Source organism: Suncus etruscus, chromosome 10 (genome assembly GCF_024139225.1).
Source record: "Suncus etruscus isolate mSunEtr1 chromosome 10, mSunEtr1.pri.cur, whole genome shotgun sequence".
Lineage (NCBI taxonomy): Eukaryota > Metazoa > Chordata > Mammalia > Eulipotyphla > Soricidae > Suncus > Suncus etruscus.
The window spans coordinates 38,242,627-38,266,013 of NC_064857.1; the positions used below are offsets into that span (position 1 = coordinate 38,242,627).

General features: G+C 49.7%; 1 protein-coding gene across 1 annotated transcript; it reads left to right on the forward strand.

Annotated features, from left to right (window-relative positions):
* The first annotated feature begins 488 nt into the window (after nt 1-488).
* Nucleotides 489-22,943, forward strand: SLC25A44 (solute carrier family 25 member 44). Its single transcript, XM_049782310.1, has 4 exons — nt 489-629; nt 6,768-7,411; nt 17,946-18,073; nt 22,099-22,943. Exons 2-4 carry the CDS (start codon nt 6,787-6,789, stop codon nt 22,288-22,290), a joined length of 945 nt encoding a protein of 314 aa, XP_049638267.1. The 5' UTR covers nt 489-629; nt 6,768-6,786; the 3' UTR covers nt 22,291-22,943.
* The last annotated feature ends 444 nt before the right edge of the window (nt 22,944-23,387 follow it).

Here is a 23,387-nt window from a genome sequence, read left to right on the forward strand (position 1 = left end):
CCCGAGCCCTGCCAGGAGTGATCCCCGAGTGCAGAGCCAGGAGTAAGCCCTGAGCACTGCCTGGCGAGGCCTCCCCGAAAAAATCAAAAATAAAGAGAGGCAGGACTCTTGCTGGGTGCAAAGCCAACAGTAACTCCTGAGCATCGCCGGGTTTGGGCCAAAACCAAAGCAAACAAACCAAAGTGTTACAATAGACATGAAGCACAAGGTGACCCACATAGAACCGGACGTTCAAGGAATTGGCCCGTCTTTCAATTTTTTCTCCCAGAGCTAGAAAGAACACGCATGCGCCGCAGAGCTGAGGGCACAGTGAAGCTTCAATGGGCGTGGCTACTGCCCTAACTCAAAATGTCCTCCAGGCCCATCGCTTCGGGAGGCGGGCCTAAAGATGCAAAACATCATACCTCCATTGGTCATATTGCCTGTCACTCATCTTTGTCCCGCCCAGGGGCGGGAGTAGCGGGGTTGTATTTCCGGTTCCGCCAGTACCTGGAGCCGGGGCGAGATGGAGGAAGATGCGACCCGAGGCCCTGAGTCCCCAGGCCCTGCGGATCGAGTGGGAGCTGCGGCCTAAAGGTCGGGGCTTGCAGTTCCCTTCGCTGGCGGCGGAACCTCCGTGATCTCGGAAGGTGAGCCCCCATCTCCTTGGGGCGCTGGAGTGTGACCCCGCCAAGATCCCTGAGCTTGTCAGAGAGCTGTCAGGGAGGCAGCTGTCAGGGAGGCTTCAGTGTTGGGGAGTTGGGGGGGGCAGTTTTGGGGAGGCCATGGAGGACGATTCCAGCAAGGCAGCATTTTTTCTGTCGGTGCATGCATGAGACTGACAGCAAATGAAGCTTGGTGAAGGACACCGAGGCAGCAGTGCAGGAGAGGGCTGGGGGGGGTCCACACTGGGGGTGCATAAATAAAGGGGTGTCACGTGGAGTGGAGGGAGCGGTGTCATGTGGTGTTGGCCATGTGGGGTCACGTGGGAGCTCTATAGATTACCGAACGGACACCAGGCAGTCAGGAATCTCATCCGGTCTGGGGGTTGGGGGTGTGAGACTGCCTCTCTCCCTGGAGCTGAGACCACACCTAAAGGGGGTGTTGTATTCATTGGGAAGGTGGGAGAACGTGTGGACGCACATATTTAGGGGAGGTGATCGCTGCTGTTAGGCACAACCTGAATGCAGCCGGCCCTGGAGAGGACAAAGCAACAGGGGGAAAGCCAAGATCTCCTTGTTTCCAGCCTTGGAAGGGGGAGCAGGCCCCAGGGATGTGCAGCGGGAGTGGTAGGAAGCGATTGGAGTTGATGAATGGTGGTTGTGCAGGTTTGAATAAATCTAATAGTTTTTGGTGGCAGGTAGAATAGTTAGAGGGTTCCTGATCCAGTTGTCATGGTCTCATGGCCCTGGACTGCTTGAGTGATGGCTATTCTGACATCACTTAATATTTCCAGGAGTGTTTTCCAGCCCCTGACATATGTTGTCACCTGGGAGTTTAGTTAAAATATTACTTCTTGGGGCCGGAGAGCTAGCCTGGAGGTAGTGTGTTTGCCTTGCATGCAGAAGGACAGTGGTTCAAATCCCGGCATCCCATATGGTCCCTGGAGCCTGCCAGGAGTGATTTCTGAGCATAGAGCCAGGAGTAACCCTTGAGCGCTGCCAGGTGTGACCCAACAACAACAACAACAACAATTACTTCTTGGGGGCCAGAGCGGTGGCACAAGCAGTAGGGCATCTGCCTTGCATGCTTGCATGCACTAACCTAGGATGGACCGCGGTTTGATTCCATGTCGTCCCATATGACCCCCAAGCCAAGCCAGGAGCGATTTCTGAGCACATAGCCAGGAGTAACCCCTGAGCGTTACCAGTTGTGACCCAAACACACACACACACACACACACACACACACACACACATATACTTCTTACACTAGTGAAATGGGAGAGTGGAAAAGGCTCATGCCTTGCAGGTAGCTAACCTGAATTTAATTCCCTGCACTGCATAGGGTTCCTTGAATCCTACCAGGAGTGATCCCTTATTGTAGACCCAAGAATAAGCTCTGAGCACAGTTGGATGTACCCCAACCCCCCACTTTTATCTCTGTTCAGTTGCTCTGGTGGACATTCTGGAAATTCTACAGATCTGGTTCATCGTGTATCTCAAGGGATATCCAGGCTGCCCTACTCTCAATGGCAAAACTGTCGAACAGCAAGGGGAAAAGCACTTTCCTGGTGGTTGGGTTTGGTGTCTAGTAGCAGAATTCGTGTGTTTCATCTAAGAAATCTAGGATTTGTGCCTGGAACCACCTCCCCCCAAAAATGTACTGTTAGCAAAATACATTCACAAATGAACTGTGGGAGCTGTGCCATGCTGCCTCACAGCAGCACGGTTCAGAGATGAGCAAACTGAATTTTAGGGGCTTGGTTTGGCCACCATCCTTCTGAGTAATGAAGATGCAACTCCAACTTGCCTCTTCAGATTACAGGTTTCCCTGTATAACCTGGCCATCCAGGGGACATTGTCCTCTCAGCCTGAGTCTTCTCTCTGAGCCCGGTGATAGTCTGGGGATCATACTTGACAATGCTTAGGAGACCATTTGGTGCCTGGCAAATCAGACAAGGCTGCATGCAAGGCACCAAAGGGCCTTAAGCCCTGTACTACTATCTTTCCAGCTTGTCTGGTATGATTTTATTTTATTTATTTATTTTATTTTTTGGCCACACCCTGTGACATCAGGGGTTACTCCTGGCTATGTGTTCAGAAATCGCTCCTGGCTTGGGGGACCATATGGGACACTGAGGGATCAAACCGTGGTCCGTCCTAAGGTAGCGCTCACAAGGCAGATGTCTTATGGCTCGCGCCATTACTCTGGCCCCTTGATTTTATTTTAACTAAATTTAGGGTGATGGAATCAGAGCGATGCCTGAGCCAGTTTGACCCTTTATATTGGAAAGGTCAGTTAGAGAGGTCTGTGCTGAGACAACTCATTCAATGGCTTGGGATCATCCAGGATCATCTATTGGGTCTCCATAGAAAGTACTGGAAACTTTGTTCCTGGACAGTGTTCTTAGCTGGGAGAAAAGCCCAGGATATAGGCCGTGCATGCACAAAAGAAAGGGAGTAAAACCATGAGCAAGTGTGGGTGATTGAATTGGGTGCCATGAAAGGTTGCATTCAGTTCCTTGCAAGGATGCTCTTCCAGAGGGTCAAGGCAGAGGAGCTGGTCTCTTTCTTGGGGGGTGGAGTCACTTTTGTGAGCCCTCTTTCCTTCTGGGGATTAACTATTTGATAGCTGAGGACTACCAGGATGTGGGGCCCTGAGTCCTGTACTGCTCTGCATCTCCTGAGCTTATGGAAAAGCAGCCTCTTTTGCTGGGCTTCACCTGCCGCTACCAGGGAGCTGCTGTCCTCTCTAGACTGGCCCAATTTTGGCCTGTGACACTGAGGTTCCTGCCCTGCTTAAAGAGGTCACTTTACAACTGCCTGTTCACCTTACAAACACCCTGGGAAAGTTGCGGCAGAGCATGGCTAGCCTGGAACAGTGGTGAGAGGCATTTTCTCGGTGCTTCTGAGGGGAGCCTTTGCACGGCTGGCAGTCCTCAGGGCCACCCAGAGTGTTTTGTCTTGGAGGCCGCTGCTCTCAGGAGTTCTGGAGGCTGGCAGTATACAGCGAGCTCCTGGCCGTATCCCTGCCTTCCCCTCTGACCAGCGAGTGGCCTGACCTTGGGCCTGTCGCTTCTGACCTCTCTGACCCCTCTCTGACCAACTGTTTCCTCACTTAGGGCAAGTATCAGAGCATCCACGACAGTATGAGACTCATACAAGTGACAGACATTTGGGGGCCTCTGTTTCCCCTTACTGGACAGTTAGTAATGTTGGGAACATGAATAGGCTTCTTGAGGACACTAAGGCAAGAAGAGAGTGACCCCTTCTCTAGAATGCTCCTCATGGGGGCAGAGGTTGGGAGCATTGCTGCTTGCTGGGGCTGACAGGGAGGCAAGGGGGGCGGGCCTCCGTGCCATCTGTCCTTGCAGTCCTCGAGATCCTTTGGACCCTGCTCCTGCTCAGCACACACTGATTCCTTGTCCTAGCTTAAACTCTTGACATCTTCCTTCAGCTTCAGGCCGTGCTTGTCTTGTTCCTACAGTCTAGACATTTCTTTCCTAACTTTCCATTGCTGGTACTGTGCCAGGATCTGATACACACAGGAACACTTGGCATCACAACTAATGTATGTCAGCATGTGATATCCCTGGTCTAATAGTTCTTAAGTTGGAAGATGCTGATTTTTTTTTTTTTTCTTTCTGGGATACACCCGGTGATGCTCAGGGGTTACTCCTGGCTATGCACTCAGAAATTGCTCCTGGCTGGACAATAGGGGATCATAGGGGACGCTGGGGGATCGAACTGTGGTCCGTCCTAGGTTAGCGCGTGCAAGGAAAACACTATCGCTTGTGTCCTGATCCGGTCCCAGATTTTTTTTTAATTTGAGTCACAATTGGTCTTGCTCACGGGTTACTCCTGGCTGTGAGCTCAAGGATCATTCTTGTCAGTGCTCGAGGGACTATATGGGATGCTGGGGATTGAACCCAGGTTTCCACTTGCAAGGCAAATGCCCTCCCCAATGTGCTATTGCTCTGGCCCTATCTTTTGTTTGTTTTGAAAGATACTGATTTTTATTTGGGGATTTGTGGCCACACTTGATTGCTCAGGGCATAATCCTGGCTTTGTGCTAGGGGAGGGGCATCACTTCTGGCGCATGACTCCTGGATTGTTTGGTGCTAGGTATTGAACCAGAGTTGACTGTGTGCAAGGCAAATGCCTTGACCCATGTCCACTCCCTCTGGCCACAAGAAATACCTGCTTTTCTATAGTTGTTATTTTAGTAAACTGATTAATGTTGAACTTTTTGAAACTTTTTTGTTTGTTTGTTTTTGTTTTTTGTGTCACACCAGCAGTGCTCAGGGGTTCCTCCTGGCTCTACGCTCAGAAATCGCTCCTGGCAGGCTCAGGGGACCATATGGGATGCTGGGATTCAAACCACTGTCCTTCTGCATGCAAGACAAGCGCCCTACCTCCATGCTATCTCTCTGGCCCCATAATATTGAAACTTTTTGGCTGCTGGAGCACCAGCCACATTAAAGCCACACACTACTTTAGTTTTCGTGCTTTCATCTTTGTGTGTGTGTGTGTGTGTGTGTGTGTGTGTGTGTGTGTGTTTTAATCTTTGTGTGTTTTACACTGATGCTCTGAAGGACTTCAGCTTTTCTTGAACAGACCACCACATTGTCAGAGGCAGAATCTGTGTCTTGTGTCACTAGAGCCAGCTAGGGATAGCTAGGCTGGGTAATTATGATTCATATGCATCAAGATGGAATGGGGGTGGGGAGGGGTGACCCCCAAAAAATAGAATGGGGGGGCAGAGAGATAGCATGGAGGCAGGGCATTTGCCTTGCATGCAGAAGGATGTGGTTTGAATCCTGGAATCCCATATGGTCTCCTGTGCCTGCCAGGGGCGATTTCTGAGTACAGAGCCAGGAGTAACCCCTGAACGCTGCCGGGTGTGACTCAAAAAAAAAAAAAGTGGAAGGGGAGGGTCTGGAGTGGTAGCATAGCAGTAGGGTGTTTGTCTTGCACGCAGCTGACCCAGGATGGATGTGGGTTTGATCCCCAGCATCCCATATGGTCCCCCAAGCCTGCCAAGAGCGATTTCTGAGCACAGAGCCAGGAGTAGCCCCTGAGCGCTACCAGGTGTGGCCCTAAAACCAAAAATAAAATAAAATAAAAGATAGAAGGGGCAAACCATGTTCCCTCTGTATTCTCCCTATGTTCTCTCCATGTCCCAAACGTGACTCTCAGCAGAATGACTCAGCTTACAGCGCTGCTTTACAATTTTTGGAGTAAGTTATCTAGTAACCACAGGGGACTCTGACCTTGGGCTGGTTTCTGACCCTTTCACTGGGGCCAGGGGAGGTAGTGATTGGGGATGCCCTGTGGTGTGAACACCCCACTTACCTTATGCTCCACCTTCTTTTCTAAGGCAGCCCAGGGAAAAGAGAGGTGCAGAGAATATGGTCAGGGGAGCTTGAGGGGTCTACAAGGGAAGCCAGGTGGCAAGGTGAGGTCAGGGCCATAGTGATAGGACAACAGGTAAGACGTTAGCTTTGCACAGGCTGACCCAGGTTCAATCCTCAGGAAATCCTATGGTTCCTGAGTACTGTCAGGAGTGATTGCTGAGCACCGAGCCAGGAGTAAGCCCAGAGTACAACCAGGTATAGTGCAACAAACAAACATAAAGAAAGGTGAAGTAATTGGCTGATGGGGCAGATGAGGGTGATAGGCCAAAGGTGATGCCACATTAGGACCCAGGCCTCCTAGCTCCCACATATCCCTGTGGTCCCAAGAGAGCTTGTTAGTTCTGACAGCCCTGTCCTACCCACTTCCCTCTCTCCTGAACATCTTTACAGCCCCTGCTGCAACAGGAGCTGCAGAAGCACTGAGCCCATAACTGAGGATGGGAGTGAGTCTCCCATCCTTTGAGGGGTGAAGGGCTTCACAGAGAGGGGGCACCTAAGTCAGCAGGACTGCGCAGGATGGAGATGGCAGGCGGTTTCCTCATCCATGCAGGGAGACTGTGGTGGCAGTTGGTGCTGCTGGACTGGTCAGGCTGACGCATTGTTGGGAGGAGAGAACCCCAAAAGATGCAGCTTGGGGATGGAAATACCAGAGGAGAACCTGCAATGAGCTGACACCTCTCATTTCCCTCCCCATGTCTCCTGCTCTCAGCCCCAGGCCTGCTTGCGCGATGGAGGACAAGCGCAACATCCAGATCATTGAGTGGGAGCACCTGGACAAGAAGAAGTTCTACGTATTTGGGGTGGCCATGACCATGATGATCCGCGTCAGTGTCTACCCTTTCACCCTCATCCGCACGCGCCTGCAGGTGCAGAAGGGCAAGAGCCTGTACCATGGCACCTTTGACGCCTTCATCAAGATCCTGCGGGCGGAGGGCGTGAGCGGCCTGTACCGGGGCTTCCTGGTCAACACCTTCACGCTCATCTCCGGCCAGTGCTATGTCACCACGTACGAGCTCACGCGAAAGTTTGTGGCCGACTACAGCCAGAGCAACACGGTCAAGTCGCTGGTGGCCGGCGGCTCAGCCTCCCTGGTGGCCCAGAGCATCACGGTGCCCATCGACGTGGTCTCGCAGCACCTGATGATGCAGCGCAAGGGGGAGAAGATGGGCCGCTTCCAGGTGCAGGGGACAGCAGAGGGCCAGGGGGTGCTGGCCTTCGGGCAGACCAAGGACATCATCAGGCAGATCCTGCGGGCTGACGGGCTTCGTGGTTTCTATCGAGGGTATGTGGCTTCGCTGCTCACCTACATCCCCAACAGTGCGGTATGGTGGCCCTTCTACCACTTCTATGCAGGTAAGAAGGGAGCAGGAGAGAGGGGCTGGGCTTTGGGGGGCTTGGGGGGCTGAGACAAAGGTTTGATGCAGGTTGAGGTGGGAGAGCTGATGGGACACTGAGCCATTCATTTAACCAAAGTCTGAGAAATTCAGAGACAAAATGATTCTTTTTTGTTTTTTGTTTTTTGGGTCATACCCAGTGGCACTCAGGGTTTATTTCTGGTTCTGCACTCAGAAATTGCTCCTGGCATGCATGGGGGAACTATATGGGATGCTGGGATTGGAACTACCATCTGTCCTGAGTTGGCTGCGTGCAAGTCTAATGTCCTAAAACTGTGCTATCTCTCCGGCCCAAGTGATTTTTTTTTTTGGATTTGTGGCCACACCTCGCAATGCTCCGGGGTTACTCCTTGTGTCTACTCTAGGGACCATCTGGGATGTAGAGAATTGGACCCAGAACTGCCATGTGCAAAGCAAACACTCTGACCCATTTTACTGTCACTCTAGCCCCAGACATGGTGATTCTTGTCTTCAAGGAGTCTCTAATAGAATGGGCACTGGGGCTCAGGCAAGCCAAGTCTTTGATGGCAGAATATAGTAGAGAGAAGGTAGAATAGAGGGTGTGTTGGAATCAGCTTGGGTCTGGATAGTGACAGAACTGGAGTGTAGGAAAGGGACAGAGATCCGTAAGGTAGGTGTGGGTTTTGTTTTGGTTTAATTTGGCCTCTCAAGTAGTAGTTCAAGAGGTCCAGGGACCCCTCTGGGAATTCTCAGTCAGCTGAAGAGTTGGTTCAGTGCAAAGACCCAAGGATTTAATGCTACTCCAGCCCTGCAGTGTCAGGGCCACTGGACCATCATGGAGTGCTAGGGACCTTCAGAACAGTACTTAGTGATGTTCGAGGAATATGTAGTGCTGGCAGTTGACCTTGGGTCAGGTGCATGCCAGGAGTGTACCTTGCTTGTTATGCTAGCTCCCAGCCTGAGGGCAGGGAATTTGAAGATGAACTTCATGGCTTTTTTTTGTTTTTGGACCACACCTGTCAGTAGTTCAGGGCTTACTTCTTTCTCTGCACTCAGGGGTCACTGCTGGAGAGCTTGGAGGACTATATGTGCTGCCAGGGATCAGCTGTATGCAAAGCAAATGCTTTACCTGTTGTTGTCCTGCTGTTCTGGCCCAAACTCGATGGATTTATAGTGAACTTCTGGATTGTCTGCTTTACCTCAGTATTGTTCAATGACAGCTGTGCTAGAATCTGACCCTCTTCATTCCTATAAAGATTTTTGTTCAAGAGCTGGGGAGTTAGGGCCTGGGTAGGATGCTTGTCTTGCATGTGGCCAACCTGAGTTCAGTCTTTGGCGCCACATAGTGACCCCTGAACCCCACCAGGAATGATCCCTGAACACTGCTGGTTGTGACCCCAAAATCAAAGAAAAAGAAAAGTAACTTTGTTCATAGACATTTTATTTTTCTTTGGGTGGAGGGGGGACACACCTTATGATGCTCAGGAGCTACTCTTACCTCTTCGTTCAGAAATCACTTTGGCAGGCACCGAGGACCAGATGGGATGCCTGGGATTGAACTGGGTCAGTCTCATGCAAAGCAAATGCCCTACCTGCTGTGCTGTGGCACCAGCCCCTAGACATTTTACTTTTTTTTTTTTTTTTTTTTTTGTGGTTTCTTTTTTGTTGTTGTTGTTTTGGGGGCGTACCCGGCAGTGCTCAAGGGTTACTCCTGGTTCTGCGCTCAGGAATCACCACTGGCAGGCTTGGGTGACCATACAGGATGCCAAGGATCAAACCCAGGTTAGCTCAGTGCAAGGCAAATGCCCCACCATTGTACTATTGCTCCAGCCTTTAGAAATTTTACTTCTAAGGTGTTTTCTAGAAGTGGGATTATTGGCTTGAAGGTAACATTCTCACCTCAATACATGTGCCCCCAGATTTCCATTGGGGGAGGATGGAGTATGTGGTTGAGTTGGAATTGAGGGACTAAGAAAGAGCTTGCCAGCCTGATGCCAGGTTTGCATTCAGGAGGCTTGGTTTATTTTATCCCTGAGCATAGCTGAGATCTAACTAAAGTCCCAATACCCCAGCGCCCCAAATAAAATATTAAGAGGGGGTGGATCAATACATAGCCCAGTGGGTAGGGCATTTGCCTTGCTCACAGCTGATCAGGGTTCAATTCCTGGCATCCCATATGGTCTCCCAAGCCCTGCCAGGACCAATTCCTGAGTGCAGTGCTAGGAGCAACCCCCAAGCATCACCAAGTTTGACCCCCCCCCCAAACAAAAATAAAACAAATAAATTTTATGGAATTGTATGTGTTTCTCCCCAAATAAATTTTCGTTTTGTTGTAGAACTGGTTTTGCTCAGGGGTTACTCCTGGCAGGCTTGTGGGACCATATGGGATGCTGGGGGTCAAACTCGGGTAAGCTGTGTACCAGACAAATGCCCTACGGGCTGTGCTAGGCTGTGCTGTCACTTCAGCCCACTTTGTTTTGTTTTTGGATCACACTCATCGGTGCTCAGGGTTTACTCCTGACTTCTCAGGGATCACTTTGGTGGGCTTGTGAGATCAATGGGACGCCAGGTCTTAAACCTAGGTTGGCCGCATGCAAGGCAAATATCCTACCTGCTGTACAATTGCTCTGGCCCCTAAACAAAAACATTTTTTTTTGTTTGTTTGTTTTGTTTTTGATTTTGGGACCATACCCAGCAGTGCTCGGGGGTTACTCCTGGCTCTGCACTCAGAAATTACTCCTGGTAGGGGGCCGGAGTGATAGCACAGTGGAAGGGCATTTGCCTTGTATGTGGCTGACTCTGGATGGACCCAGATTTGATTCCCGGCATCCCATATGGTCCCCCAAGCCTGCCAGGAGCGATTTCTGAGCGCAGAGCCAGGAGTAACCCCTGAGCGCTGCCAGTTGTGGCCAAAAAATAAATAAATAAATAAATACAAAAACAAGGGGACCGTACAGTTTTGGGGATTGAACTGGGACCTCCTGCATGCAAAGCATATGCTCATCTCGTTGAGGAATATCCTTGGCCCTTCTTTTTTCTTTCCCTTCCCTTCCCTTCCCTTCCCTTCCCTTCCCTTCCCTTCCCTTCCCTTCCCTTCCCTTCCCTTCCCTTCCCTTCCCTTCCCTTCCCTTCCCTTCCCTTCCTTCCCCTTCCCTTCCCTTCCTTTCCCTTCCCTTCCTTCCCTTCCCTTCCCTTCCCTTCCTTCCCTTCCCCCTCCCTTCCCTTCCCTTCCCCCTTCCCTTCCTTTCCCTTCCCCTTCCCTTCACTTCCCCTTTCCTTTCCCCTTCCCCCTTCCCTTCCTCTTCCCCCTTCCCTTCTCTTCCCTTCCCTTCCCTTTCCCTTCCCTTTCCCTTCCCTTCCCTTCCCTTCCCCTTTCCCCCTTCCCCTTTCCCCCTTTTCTTCTCTTTCCCTTCCTTTCCCCTCCCCCTTCCCCTTCCCTTCCCCCATTCCCCCTTCCTTTCCCCCTTTTCCCTTCCCCCTTACTCCTTCTCCCTTCCCTTCCCTTCCCTCCCCCTTCCCCTTTCCCTTCCTTTCCCTTCCCCTTCCCTTCCCTTCCCTTCCCTTCCCTTCCCTTCCCTTCCCCCTTCCCCTTTCCCTTCCCTTCCCTTCCCTTCCCTTCCCTGCCCTTCCCTTCCTTTCCCTTTCCCTTTCTCTTTCCCCTTCCCTTCCCTTCCCTTCCCTTCCCTTCCCTTCCCTTCCTTCCCTTCCCTTCCCTTCCCTTCCCTTCCCTTCCCTTCCCTTCCCTTCCCTTCCCTTCCCTTCCCTTTTCTTCCCATCCTTTCCCTTCCCTTCCCATCCTTTCCCTTCCCTTCCCCTTTTCCCCTTCTCCTTCCCCCTTTCTTCTCTTTCCCTTCCTTTCCCCTCCCCCTTCCCTTTCCCCTTCCCTTCCCCCTTCCCTTCCTTTCCCCCTTCCCTTCCCCCATTCCCCCTTCCTTTCCCCCTTTTCCCTTCCCCCTTACTCCTTCCCCTTCCCTCCCCTCCCCTCCCCTCCCTTCCCTCCCCTCCCCTCCCTTCCCTTCCCTCCCCTCCCCTCCCCTTCCTTCCCTTCCCTTCCCACACCTGGTGGCACTCGGGTTACTCCTGGTTCTGCCCTCAGAAATTGCTCCTGGTATGCACGGAGGACCATATGGAATGCTGGGAATCGAACTTAGGTCAGTTGCATTTAAGGCAAATAAATGCCTTACCACTGTGCTATCGCTCCAGTCCCCATCTCATCTTTTCTCGTCTATCTTTTCTTTTTTCTTTCATTTTTGCTTATTTGTGTTTGTGTTTGTGTTTTTGTTTTTGTTTTTGTTTTTTGTTTTGTTTTGTTTTTGGGCCATACCCGGCGGCTCAGGGGTTACTCCTGGCTGTCTGCTCAGAAATAGCTCCTGGCAGGCACGGGGGACCATATGGGACACCGGGATTCGAACCAACCACCTTTGGTCCTGGATTGGCTGCTTGCAAGGCAAACCCCGCTGTGCTATCTCTCCGGGCCCTTATTTGTGTTTTTTTGGGGTACACCTGGCAGTGCTCAGGGTTTACACCTAGCCCTGCATTTAGGGATCACTCCTAGTTGGCTTAGGGACCAAGCATATGGGATGCTGGAGATTGAATTCAGGTAGAATGCATGCAAAGTGAGTGCCCTACCTGCAGTACTCTGGACCCTGGCCCTTCCTCTTTTCTTTATTAATTTTTTAAAATTAAATAACCAGATACAGAGTTGAAAACTGTTGGTAGTTGAGTTTCCAACAATGTATAAACTTATGAATAAACTGTGTGACTCATGATGAATCATTGCGTACTAATATACTATCTAAACATTAAAGGTATTTCTAAAATATTTGATGGTAGATTATGATTAAGACATTACCTACAGGGGCCAGAGTATGGCGCAAGTGGTAGGGCATTTGGACGGACCACGGTTCAATCCCCTGGTGTCCAGTATGGTCCCCCAAGCCAGGAGCCATTTCTGAGCGCATATCCAGGAGTAACCCCTGAGACTCACTGGGTGTGGCCCAAAAAGAAAAAAAAAAAAAAAAAGACATTACTTACAAAAAAATCTTATTCATTCCTCTTTTTTTAAATTTATTTATTTAAATTTATTTAAAGAAATGCATCAATAGTTGACATATTTGATTATAATACATTTGTTTCAAGATAAGTGAAAGCAAAGTTATTTTAAAAAAATAAAAGTGGGGCCAGAGAGATAGTGCAGTGGTAGGGTGTTTGCCTTGCAAGCCAGAACCTACAGTGGTTCGAATCCCGGTATCCCATATGGTCCACCGTGCCTGCCTCATATTTCTGAGGGCGAGCCAGGAGTAACCCCTGAGCGCTGCTGGGGCTGGCCCACCTCCCCCAAAATAAAAGAAAGTGGGACCCGAGCGATAGCACAGAGGTAAGCCATTTTGCCTTGCATGCAACCAACACAGGATGGACAGTGGTTTTAATCCCAGCATCCCATATGGTCCCCCGAACCTACCATGGATGATTTCTGAGCACAGAGCCAGGAGTAACTCCTGAGCTGAGCGCCACCAGGTGGAACCCCCCAAAAAAAAAACCAAAACAAAAAGAAAGATGGGGCTCGGAGTGATAGCACAGCAGTAGGGTGTTTGCCTTGAATGTGGCCGACCCAGGACAGGCCTGGTTTGATGGCTGGCATTCCATATGGTCCCCTGAGCTTGCCAGGAGCGATTTCTGAGCACATGGCCAGGAGTATCTCCTGAACGCCACCAGGTGTGCCGCGCCCCCCCCCCCCCCAAAAAAAAAAAAAAGCCCTGGGGTGAAATCAATCCCAAAACTGGCTTACCTGAAATTTGGTCAAATTGGTGTCCCCGAAAGGAATCATAGAGGTTCAGTGATTTGAGGCAGGGCCATCAGGAAAATGGTGATTCTGGGTCATGGAGACAGCAGGTGTGTCATGCTTCTTTTTTAAGGCAGTTCCAACATTTCCCTGATGCTCATTGTGTATTATTTTCCTCCTCTTGTGTGTACAAGCAAGAGGGTTTTATGGTTTCTTTTTCTTTCTTCCTTTCTTTTTATATTTTCATTTTTGTTTTTTGTTTTTGTTTTTGTTTTTGGGCCACACCCGGCATTGCTCAGGGGTTACTCCTGGCTGTCTGCTCAGAAATAGCTCCTGGCAGGCACGGGGGACCATATGGGACACCGGGATTCGAACCAACCACCTTTGGTCCTGGATCGGCTGCTTGCAAGGCAAACGCAGCTGTGCTATCTCTCCGGGCCCATATTTTCATTTTTGGGCCTCATTGTGCATGGCAGACTCAGAGGACCCTCTGTGCTATTGGGGATCGAACCAGAGTCAGTGGCATGCAAGGCAATCAACCTAACCTACTGCACATTCTTTTCAGCCCACTATGATATCTTTTTAGAGTGCTGGGGATTGGACCTGGCCTGACTCATACATTCAAGTGCTCTGCTACTGAGCCATATCCTTGGCACTATAATTTCCCCTTTGAATGCTTCATGAACTTGCATGTCATCTTTGTGCCCTCCTAAGCTTTGCATGTGCCAGTTTTGGTATATGTGCTGCTAAAACCAGAACAGGTTTTTCTTCTTCTTTTTATTTTATTTTATTTTCATTTTTTGCTTTTTGGGCCATACCCAGTGGCGCTCAGGGTTACTTCAGGCTCTGGGCTCAGAGATCTTTCCTTTTAGGGTTCAGAAAACCATATGGGGTGCTGGTGATTGAACCCAGGTTGCCATGTGCAAGGCAAGAGCTCTAGGCTCTTTACTATTCCTATTTAAAAAAATTTTTTTTGTGTGTGTTTTGGGCCACACCCAGTGACGCTCAGGGGTTACTCCAGGCTATGTGCTCAGAAATTGCTCCTGGCTCGGGGGACCATATGGGACACTGGAAATCAAACTGCAGTTCATCCTGGGTCAGCTGACTGCAAGGCAAATGCTCTACTGCTGCGCTATTGCTCCGGCCTCCCTATTTAAAATTTTTAGAAATTTAATTCTTAAAAGTATTTTGGTTTTAGGGCTGGAGCAATAGCACAGCAGGTAGCTCATTTGCCCTGCATACAGCCAATACAGATTTGATACCTGGTGGTGTTCAGTGGTTATTTGGCTCTGCACTCAGCAATCACTCCAAGTGGAGTTCAGGGGACTGACTGTATGGGATGCTGGAAGTCAAACCCAGGATAGCTACTTTCAAGGCAAGCACTGTACTTACTGTATTATCTCTCTGGCTCCTATTTATTTATTTTAAATGTGTTTTTTGGGGCTGTATCTGGTGATGCTCAGGGCTTACTCCTGGTTCTGTGCTCAGGAGTCATTTCTGGCGGTGCTCAGGGGACTCTCTGGGTGCTGGGAATGGAACCCAGTTCAGTCCTGTTTAAGGCAAGTATGCCTTCCCCATTTTCCTGTCTCTATGCAACCCTTTTCTCCCCCATTTTGCTGGATTATATCTCATGATTATCAAGGGCTGGGCTTCTTGGAAGCATGTACTCAGAACTTGGCCTCTGTCCTTTAGCCAGAAGAGACTGAAACTAGTCCACCTGGGTTTATCTTTGCTTTGCCTGGATTGGGTACCCAGGAAACATTGCTGAATGAGTGACAGCAGGAGAGATGTGAGGCATTGAACCCCACCCTTTGCCTGTTTTGCTGTGGCTTGTAGGTCTGGGGGCCAGTGACAGCAAGCCCAAGAAGCCGCTCCTGCCAATATCGACACACACACACATCTTCCTCCCTCCTTCCCTCCCTCCCTCCCTCCCTCCTTCCTTCATTCCTTCCTTCCTTCCTTCCTTCCTTCCTTCCTTCCTTCCTTCCTTCCTTCCTTCCTTCCTTCCTTCCTTCCTTCCTTCCTTCCTTCCTTCCTTCCTTCCTTCCTTTATTGTTATATGTGCTACTATCTTTCTTTCTCTCTCTCTCTTTTTCTTTTTTTGCTGGGGACATACCTGGCTGTGCTCAGTACTTCTGGCTCTTCACTCAGGAATGCACTCCTGGTGGTGCATGGGGAACCCTATGGGCTGCTGGGGAATGAAACTGGGTCTGCTACCTGCAAGGCAAGCACTCTCTCCTCACTGTACTATCACTTCAGTCCCATTTATTTTCTGTTTTTGGGAGGCCACACCTGACCATACTCAGGTTACTCCTGGCTCTGCTTGCGGGAGTTTCCCTGGTGGTGTTCTGGGAACAGTTTGGGATGTGGAGGATTGAATCCAGGTTGCTTCATGCAAGGGCATCAGGCCTTACCTGCTCTACTACCTTTGGCCCCTCTTCCTCCCTCCCACCTTATTTCCTTTATTTCCATCCTTCTTTCTTTCCCTTCTTCCTTTCCTTCCCTCCCTCTTTCCTTCTTTCTTTTCCTCCTCCCTTCCCTCCTTTCTTCCCTTCTTCCTTCCTTCCTTTCCATCCTTCCTTCCCTTCCTTTCCTCTTCTCTCATTTCCCTTCCACACACTCTGTTCCAGATCACTTGGTGGGGATCTAGGGGACCCTATGTGGTATGGGGGATTGAATTAGGATCAGTTGTGTGCGGGTAAAGTGCCTTAACCCTGTACTGTCTTTCCCAACCACTTCAAAAACTTCAAATTAGTAGACAGGAGGTATCATGGGCCATGAGGTATCCCAGTGAGACTCTAGTCTTCTTTTTTTCACTTTGCCTGCTGACTCTGGTAAGACCAGGGGAGACCAGGGAGAGGGACTTTGGACAACTTAGGGAATTGCCAGACAGGGTCATTTCTACCCTGTCCTCCTGTATGTCCCTTAGTCTTCAGTTTTCTGGCTGTAAACTTCAAAAGTTTAGAGCAAGGGGGAAATAGAGCACATACTTTGCACACCAGTGTCCTTGATTCAGTCCCTGATATTGATGGTCCCTAAGCTCTGCTGAGTGTGATCCCAAAACAAAACAAGAAAAAACTGGAAGTGTGAGAAAAGAATTTCTTTTGTTTTTCAGTGGGCTAGAGTGGGTGGTACTGTTTAGGGTCACACCATCAGTGCTTAGGGGCTGTTTTCTGAGTTGTTCAGACTTTTTGCTCAAGGATTCTTTCTTTTGTTTTTTCAAGGATTATTTCTTGTGCTCAGGGGAATATGTTACCCAGAATCAAACCTAGGCCTCCTTCATGCAAAGCTTCTGCTCCAATCTATTGAGTCATTAGAAAAAAATATTTATTTTGGTTTGTTTTGGCCCACACCCTGCAGTACCCTGCTCTTACTCCTAGCTCTGTGCTCAGGGATCACTTTTGGTAGTACTCTGGGGACCTTTTGCCTTTTTTTTTTTTTTTTTTGGTTTTTGATTTTTGGGCCACACCTGGTGACATTCAGGGGTTATACATGGCTTTGTGCTGAGAAATTGCCCTTGGCCTGGGGGACCATATGGGACACGGGGATATTGAATCTTGGTTCGTCCTAGTTCAGTCTCGTGCAAGGCACATGACCTACCATTGCACCACCACTCTGGCCCCTGTAGACCTTTTGTGTACCAGTGATTACGCCAGAGCAATTATGTTCAAAGAAAACACCTTAAGCCCTGTACTATTTCTCCTACCTTGTAAACTCCTGTACTATTGGACCAGAGAAATATCACAGTGGGGAGATCGCTTGTTTACATGTGGCCAACCTGGATCCAATCATAGGCATTCCATATGGTCCCCTGAGCCTGCCAGAAATGACCCCTGAGCATAGATTCAGGAGTAATACCTGAGCACTACTGGTATGACCAAAGGGGGAAAAAAAAAAAACAAAAACCCAACCTTCTGTACTATTTTTTCAACCCACCAAAAAAAAAAAAAAAAAAAAAAAGATCTTTAAAGATTTTATGACAGTTGAAGGCCAGAGCAATAGCAGTGAGTAGGCCATTTACCTTGCACACAGCTGACCCGGGTTCAATTCCCAGCATCCCTTATGGTCCTCCAAACCTGCCAGGAATAACTTGCTTATACAATGACCAGGCTTCAGTCTCTGGCATCAACACCCCTGGCATCCCTAAGCATTGCCAGATGTGGCATCTGTAACAGTGCAAAAGAATACATTTTTCAAAACTGACTTATAGAGAGAAAACTGAGAAGGAATCATTGAGGTGCTGAATCTGTCTTACCTCAGGCTCAGGAATTGTTCCTGGCAGGTTCGGGGGACCATATGGGATGCTAGGGATCAATCCCGGGTCTGTCCTGAGTTGTCCACATGCAAGCAAATGCCCTACTGCTGTGCTATCACTCCAGCCCAGGGATCATTCTTTCAGTTTTTTGCTTCTTGGGCCAAATTGGAGGTGCTCAGGCTCTGCACTCAGAGCTCACTCCTGATGCTGCTTGGGGGTGTTAGGGATGAACACAACCCAGGTTGGCCACGTGCAAGGCAAGCACTCTCCCCCTCAACTCCCTCTCCAACCCTCAGAAGAATCTTGTCCCATTCAGAATGGGCAGTGTGGTGGGCAGTGTGGCTAAGAGGATTTCTGCAGGGTAGGAGGTGAAGAAACTTTTCTCTGAGTCCCCTGTGTCTTCAGTGGCCATGGTCAGTGGGTTGGTGGTCAGTCAGAGGCAGCTGGGCACTGGTGCTATGTGTTTTTGAGGTCTTATCTCCCCTTGGATTCCAGAGCAGCTCTCGCATCTATGCCCTAAGGAGTGTCCACACATTGTCTTTCAAGCCATCTCGGGGCCTCTGGCTGCAGCCACTGCGTCCATCCTCACCAATCCTATGGACGTCATTCGTACCCGAGTGCAGGTAAGAGAGGCCTCCCACATGTCCCCCACACTTCCCACACTCCTCATGTGTCCCCTCCAACTCCTCCCACATGTGTCCCCATTCTGCTTTTTATGGGGGGGGGACACATTCTGTGGCACTCAGGGGTTACTCCTGGCTCTGTGCTCAGAAATCACCCCTGGCGGGTTTGGGGGACCATTGGGAATGCCAGGAATCAAACCACCATATGTCCTGGGTTGGCCACGTGTAAGGCAAATGCCCTACCACTGTGCTATCTCTCCGGCCCCATCAGAGGAGAGCCTGAGCAATAGCACAATGGTAGGGCATTTGCCTTGCATTTCGCCATCCATGTGGTCCCTGAGCCTGCCAGGAATGATTTCTCTTTTAGCTTCTTTTTGCTTTTTTGGGCCACACCGGTGATACTCAAAGGTTACTCTTGGGTATGTGCTCAGAAATTGCTCCTGGCTTGGGGGATCGAATTGTGTTCCGTCCTAGGCTAGTGAGTGCAAGGCAGATGCTTTACAGCTCGCATTACCACTCTGGCCCTTTTTTTTTTTTTTTTTTTTGCTTTTTGTTTTTGGGCCACACCCAGCTGTACTCGGGGTACTCCTGGCTTTCCACTCAGAAATCACTTCTGGCAGGCGTGGGGGACTGTATGGGAGTGCAGGAATTGAACTCAAATCTGTCCCGGGTTGGCTGCTTGCAAGGCAAACAGCCTTCCACTATGCTATTGCTTCGACCCCTCATTCTGCTTTTTTTTTTTTTTTTTTTTTTTTTGTGTTTTTTGGGTCACACCCGGCAGTGCTCAGGGGTTATTCCTGGCTCCAGGCTCAGAAATTGCTCCTGGCAGGCACGGGGGACCATATGGGGCGCCGGGATTCAAACCGATGACCTCCTGCATGAAAGGCAAACACCTTACCTCCATGCTATCTCTCCGGCCCCTCATTCTGCTTTTATGTATTTCCCACATTGCTTCCAAGTAAGCCATGAGAAGCCAGAATTCAGAGTCCTGATGCTCTATTCTAGCCATTTCTGCAGCTTGAGCAAACCCTTTACTGAAGTGTTCCTCAGACAGATAGTTCCTTTTTGGGCTGAAGCAATAGCACAGTGAATACGGTCTTGCACATGGCCAACCTGGGTTCAGTCCCTGACACCCTATATGGTTCCCCAAACTTTCCAGGACTCAGTAGAGTGCAGAGCCAGGTGTGGCCCCAAAACAAGATGATCCATAGCACTACAAAAAAAAAAAAAGGCAAAGAAAAATTAATAAGTAATCACATAGACTCCGGAAATCCTAATCTCATTGGGAAAGCTACTTAAAGGGATAGAATATAGGCTTTGCATGCAGGATCCAGGGATCAGTTCCACTACTGCAAGGAACAGCTACAAGCTCTTCCAGGTATTGTTTAAAAAACTTGAATCAAAGAATCTAAAAAGATTTCCAGGAGAGGGCCTGAGTAATATATTATAGTGGGTAGGGCAGTTGCCTTGCACGCAGCAAATTTGGGTTCAATCCCCAGCACCCTGTATGGTTTCCCCAAACTCATTAGGAGTGATCCCTGATTGCTGAAACCTGACCATTACTTGGTGTTGCCCAAAAACAAAAACATTTCCAGGAGAATGGGATGATTGGATTATGAGGAGGAGCAGGAAGATGGAAAGCTTTAACAGGTTGGGATGAGGGGCAATTTTTTTTTTTTTTTTTGGTTTGGGGGGGACTTATACCTGGTGGTACTCAGGGGTTACTCCTGACTCTGAGCTCAGAAATCGCTCCTGGCAGGCTCAGGAGACCATATGGGATACTGGGATTCGAACCACCATCAATCCTGGGTCAGCTGTATGCAAGGCAAATGCCCTACCCACTGCTATCACTCTGGCCCCAATAGTGAGAGCTTATTTTTTTTTGTTTGGGGGCCATACTCAGCAGTGCTCAGGACTGTCTCCTGGTTCTATACTCAGGGGTCACTCCTCCGAGGGCTCAAGGGATATAGGAAAATATATGGGATATAGGGAATCAAAACCAGGTCGTCTACATACAAAGCAAATATCCTGTCCACTGTAGTATCACTCTGGCCCCTTAATATTTTAATGTTTGGAGAGGTATGTATTTGGACTTTTGCGTGTGGTGTTGGGGATTGAACCTGCGTGTCACACTTGCAAGCCAGGTGCTCTCTGCCATCTTCCCAGATCTTTTGGGAAGGTTACTTGAGTCTAGCTCAAAGTACTTAGTTCAAGACTCCTGGCTCCCCAGCTTCTCTGAGGAGAGACATAGGAAATTTATCTGAGGTTCTAGTAGAAAGACAAATGCGTTAAACAAAACCTTATCTGTTCATTCATCCATCATGACGCTTTTGGAAAAGTAGTGGGAAATAAAGATAGGCAGGTGTTTAGCTGCCAGCTAGTTTACTGTATGTGAAAAGCATAATATATGTTGACACAAATAACGACTATACCAGATGGACTGAGAGGAGTTATAAGAACAACAATCGTGGGCTAATGGATGGAAAGGGGACAGGATACTTCCCTCCTAAAATAGAATAGAATAAAGGGGCTGGAGCGGTGGCGCAGCAGTAGGGCATTTGCCTTGTAAGTGGCTGACCTAGGACAAACCGAGGTTCGATCCCCCAGTGTCCCATATGGTCCCTCCCCCAAGCCAGAAGTGATTTCTGAATACAGAGCCAGGAGTAACCCCTGAGTATCACCGGGTGTGCACCCCCCCCCCCAAAAAAAAAAAAGAATAGAATAAAAAACTTTCAGGTGGCTGAAGGGATAGTACAGTGGTAGGGCATGTGCCTTTGCACGTGACCAAAAACAGGACGGACCCCGGTTCGATTCCCGGCATCCCATATGGTCCCCCGAGCCTGCCAGGAGAAACCCTTGAGTGACACCATGTGTCACACACACACACACACAACTTTCAGCTTGATCTTAAAGCATGATGGATTTGAAGAGATGTATGGGAACAGTATGAGGGAAGTAATAACAGCAATAGTACAGTATTTGTCTTGTATGCAGCCCACCTGGGTCTGATCCCTGACACCTACATGGTTACCCAAGCACGAGAGGAATAATTTCTGAGTGTAGAGCCAGGAGTAACCCCTGAGTGCCAGCAGGTGTGGCCAAAAAGAAAAAAAAAAAAAGAAAGAAAAAACCTCTTGGGGCCCGGAGAGATAGCACAGCTGCGTTTGCCTTGCAAGCAGCCGATCCAGGACCAAAGGTGGTTGGTTCGAATCCCGGTGTCCCATATGGTCCCCCGTGCCTGCCAGGAGCTATTTCTGAGCAGACAGCCAGGAGGAACCCCTGAGCACCACTGGGTGTGGCCCAAAAACAAAACAAACAAAAAAATACAAACCTCTTTTTGATTTTTTTTTTTTTTTTTTTTGGTGGTTCACACCTGGCAGCGCTCAGGGATACTCCTGGCTTTACACTCAGAAATCGTCCCCAGCAGGCTCGGGGGGACCATATTGGGATGCTGGGACTCGAACCACCGTCCTTCTGCATGCAAGGCAAACGCCCCATCTTCATGCTATAAACACCCCACCTCCATGCTATCTTTCCAGCCCTTTTGTTTTTTTGTTTGTTTGTTTTTGAGTAACACCTGGAGTCACTCAGGTTACTCCTGGCTCTGAGCTCAGAAGTCGCTCCTGGCAGGCACGGGGAACCATATGGGACTCTGGGATTTGAACCACTTCTGTTTGAATCAGCTGTGTAAAAGGCAAATGTCCTACCACTGTTCTTTCTGGCCCCTTTTTCTGTTTTGTTGCTGTTTTTTTACTCCAGTTTCTTGATTTGTCTCTCTGGGCCTCTTACTTGAGCAAACAGGCATGACGAATGGAATAGATTCCCCATAGTTTTGCTGTTAGCAGGTCTGGAAGCCTGAGTTTCCAGCCCAGGCATGTGTCAGCCAGGACTATACTCAGCCACTGCTGCTGAACTGGCTCTCAGCAGATGGTCCGGCATCCTGGCTGGTTCTCACCACAGCAGTTTCAGGTGGAGGGAGGGTGTGCAGAGAAGCTCTGAGCTGACCTTATGGTGCCTTTTTTCAGGTGGAGGGCAAGAACTCCATCATCTTGACCTTCAGGCAGCTGATGGCCGAAGAGGGGCCATGGGGCCTTATGAAGGGCCTCTCTGCCAGAATCATCTCAGCCACACCCTCCACCATTGTCATCGTGGTGGGCTATGAAAGCCTCAAGAAACTCAGCCTCCGCCCCGAGCTGGTAGACTCAAGGCACTGGTAACTGTGGGGAGAAGTCTGCTGGTTCCCACACTACACGGGTTGGGGCAGATGGAGGAACACCTCTCTCCTCATGTCCCCTTCCCAACTTCCACTCTCAGCCCTATCCTGGGCTGGGTGGCCTGTCTGGGACAGTGACAGAGATTTGAGACTGCTCTTGCTGAAGACGCCCCACACTGGATCCCTGCCCCCACCATTTTGAATTTTCTTGCCAGACTCCTTCACTTAGTTCAGACTAAGGAGATCAGATCCACATGATTCTCTAGTCCCCTGTCCGGCTTGCTTCGTGGTTTCTGCCTCTGCCTGTGTCCTGAGAGCTGTACATAGAGCTTGTCAAGTGTCCTGCTACTGCCTCCAGGGCTGGCTGCAGCCCCATCCTGAGCTTGCAGTCTCACCTCTCCGACTGGCTTCACCTGGACCGAGGTGCCCACCCGACTCTGCCGAGTCATGCCATTGGGAACAGGTGGCAGGCGCTGTTGTTCAGGGGGGCAAGGGGTAGGAGCCGCACAAACCAACCATTCTGCCCCCTTATCCTCTTTCTAGATTTTTAGCTTGGGGAGAAAAGTGGATGCTCTATTGTGTGTATGTTTGTTTATCACCTGTGAACCAGACTACTCGTCATTTCCTGCTCCATCCTCAGTCTTATAGTCAGACGTGGAAAAATATAGGTGGGCCATAAGCCCACTTCTTTGGTCTTCCTATGTCAACCCTGTTGGCTCCATAGTCCTAGAAGAGTAGCTGCCGTTGGCTTCCCGGCCCAGATTCCATAGATGAGACTACCTGGAACCTGTTGGACTCAGAGAACAGTGAAAGTCAGGTTGAGAAAGAAGGTGAACTGGAAAGTAACAGAAGAGGGTCCATGCACTGGAATGCATGTCCCCAAGCTTAGGGTCTGAGCAGACGCTCATCACAGCGCGAGGACACCCCAGCCTTTGGACTCCAGGAAACACCCCTTTCCTCAGGAAACACCCCTTTCCTCTAAGGAATGGGAGGTGCCCATCCCCTGGAGGGATGCCTGGAAGAGAGCTGAGGGTCCTCGAGAAGCCACACGACACAGGACCACCGCGTTCACCAGCGTCATACTGCCGAAGTCCTCTGCTA

Excerpts from the sequence above, each read along its gene's own strand:
- SLC25A44 (XM_049782310.1), top strand. The coding sequence starts at position 6,787 with ATGGAGGACAAGCGCAACATCCAGATCATTGAGTGGGAGCACCTGGAC. Across the intron at positions 7,412-17,945 it reads CTTCTACCACTTCTATGCAG|AGCAGCTCTCGCATCTATGC; the intron begins GTAAGAAGGGAG and ends CTTGGATTCCAG. Across the intron at positions 18,074-22,098 it reads TCATTCGTACCCGAGTGCAG|GTGGAGGGCAAGAACTCCAT; the intron begins GTAAGAGAGGCC and ends GCCTTTTTTCAG.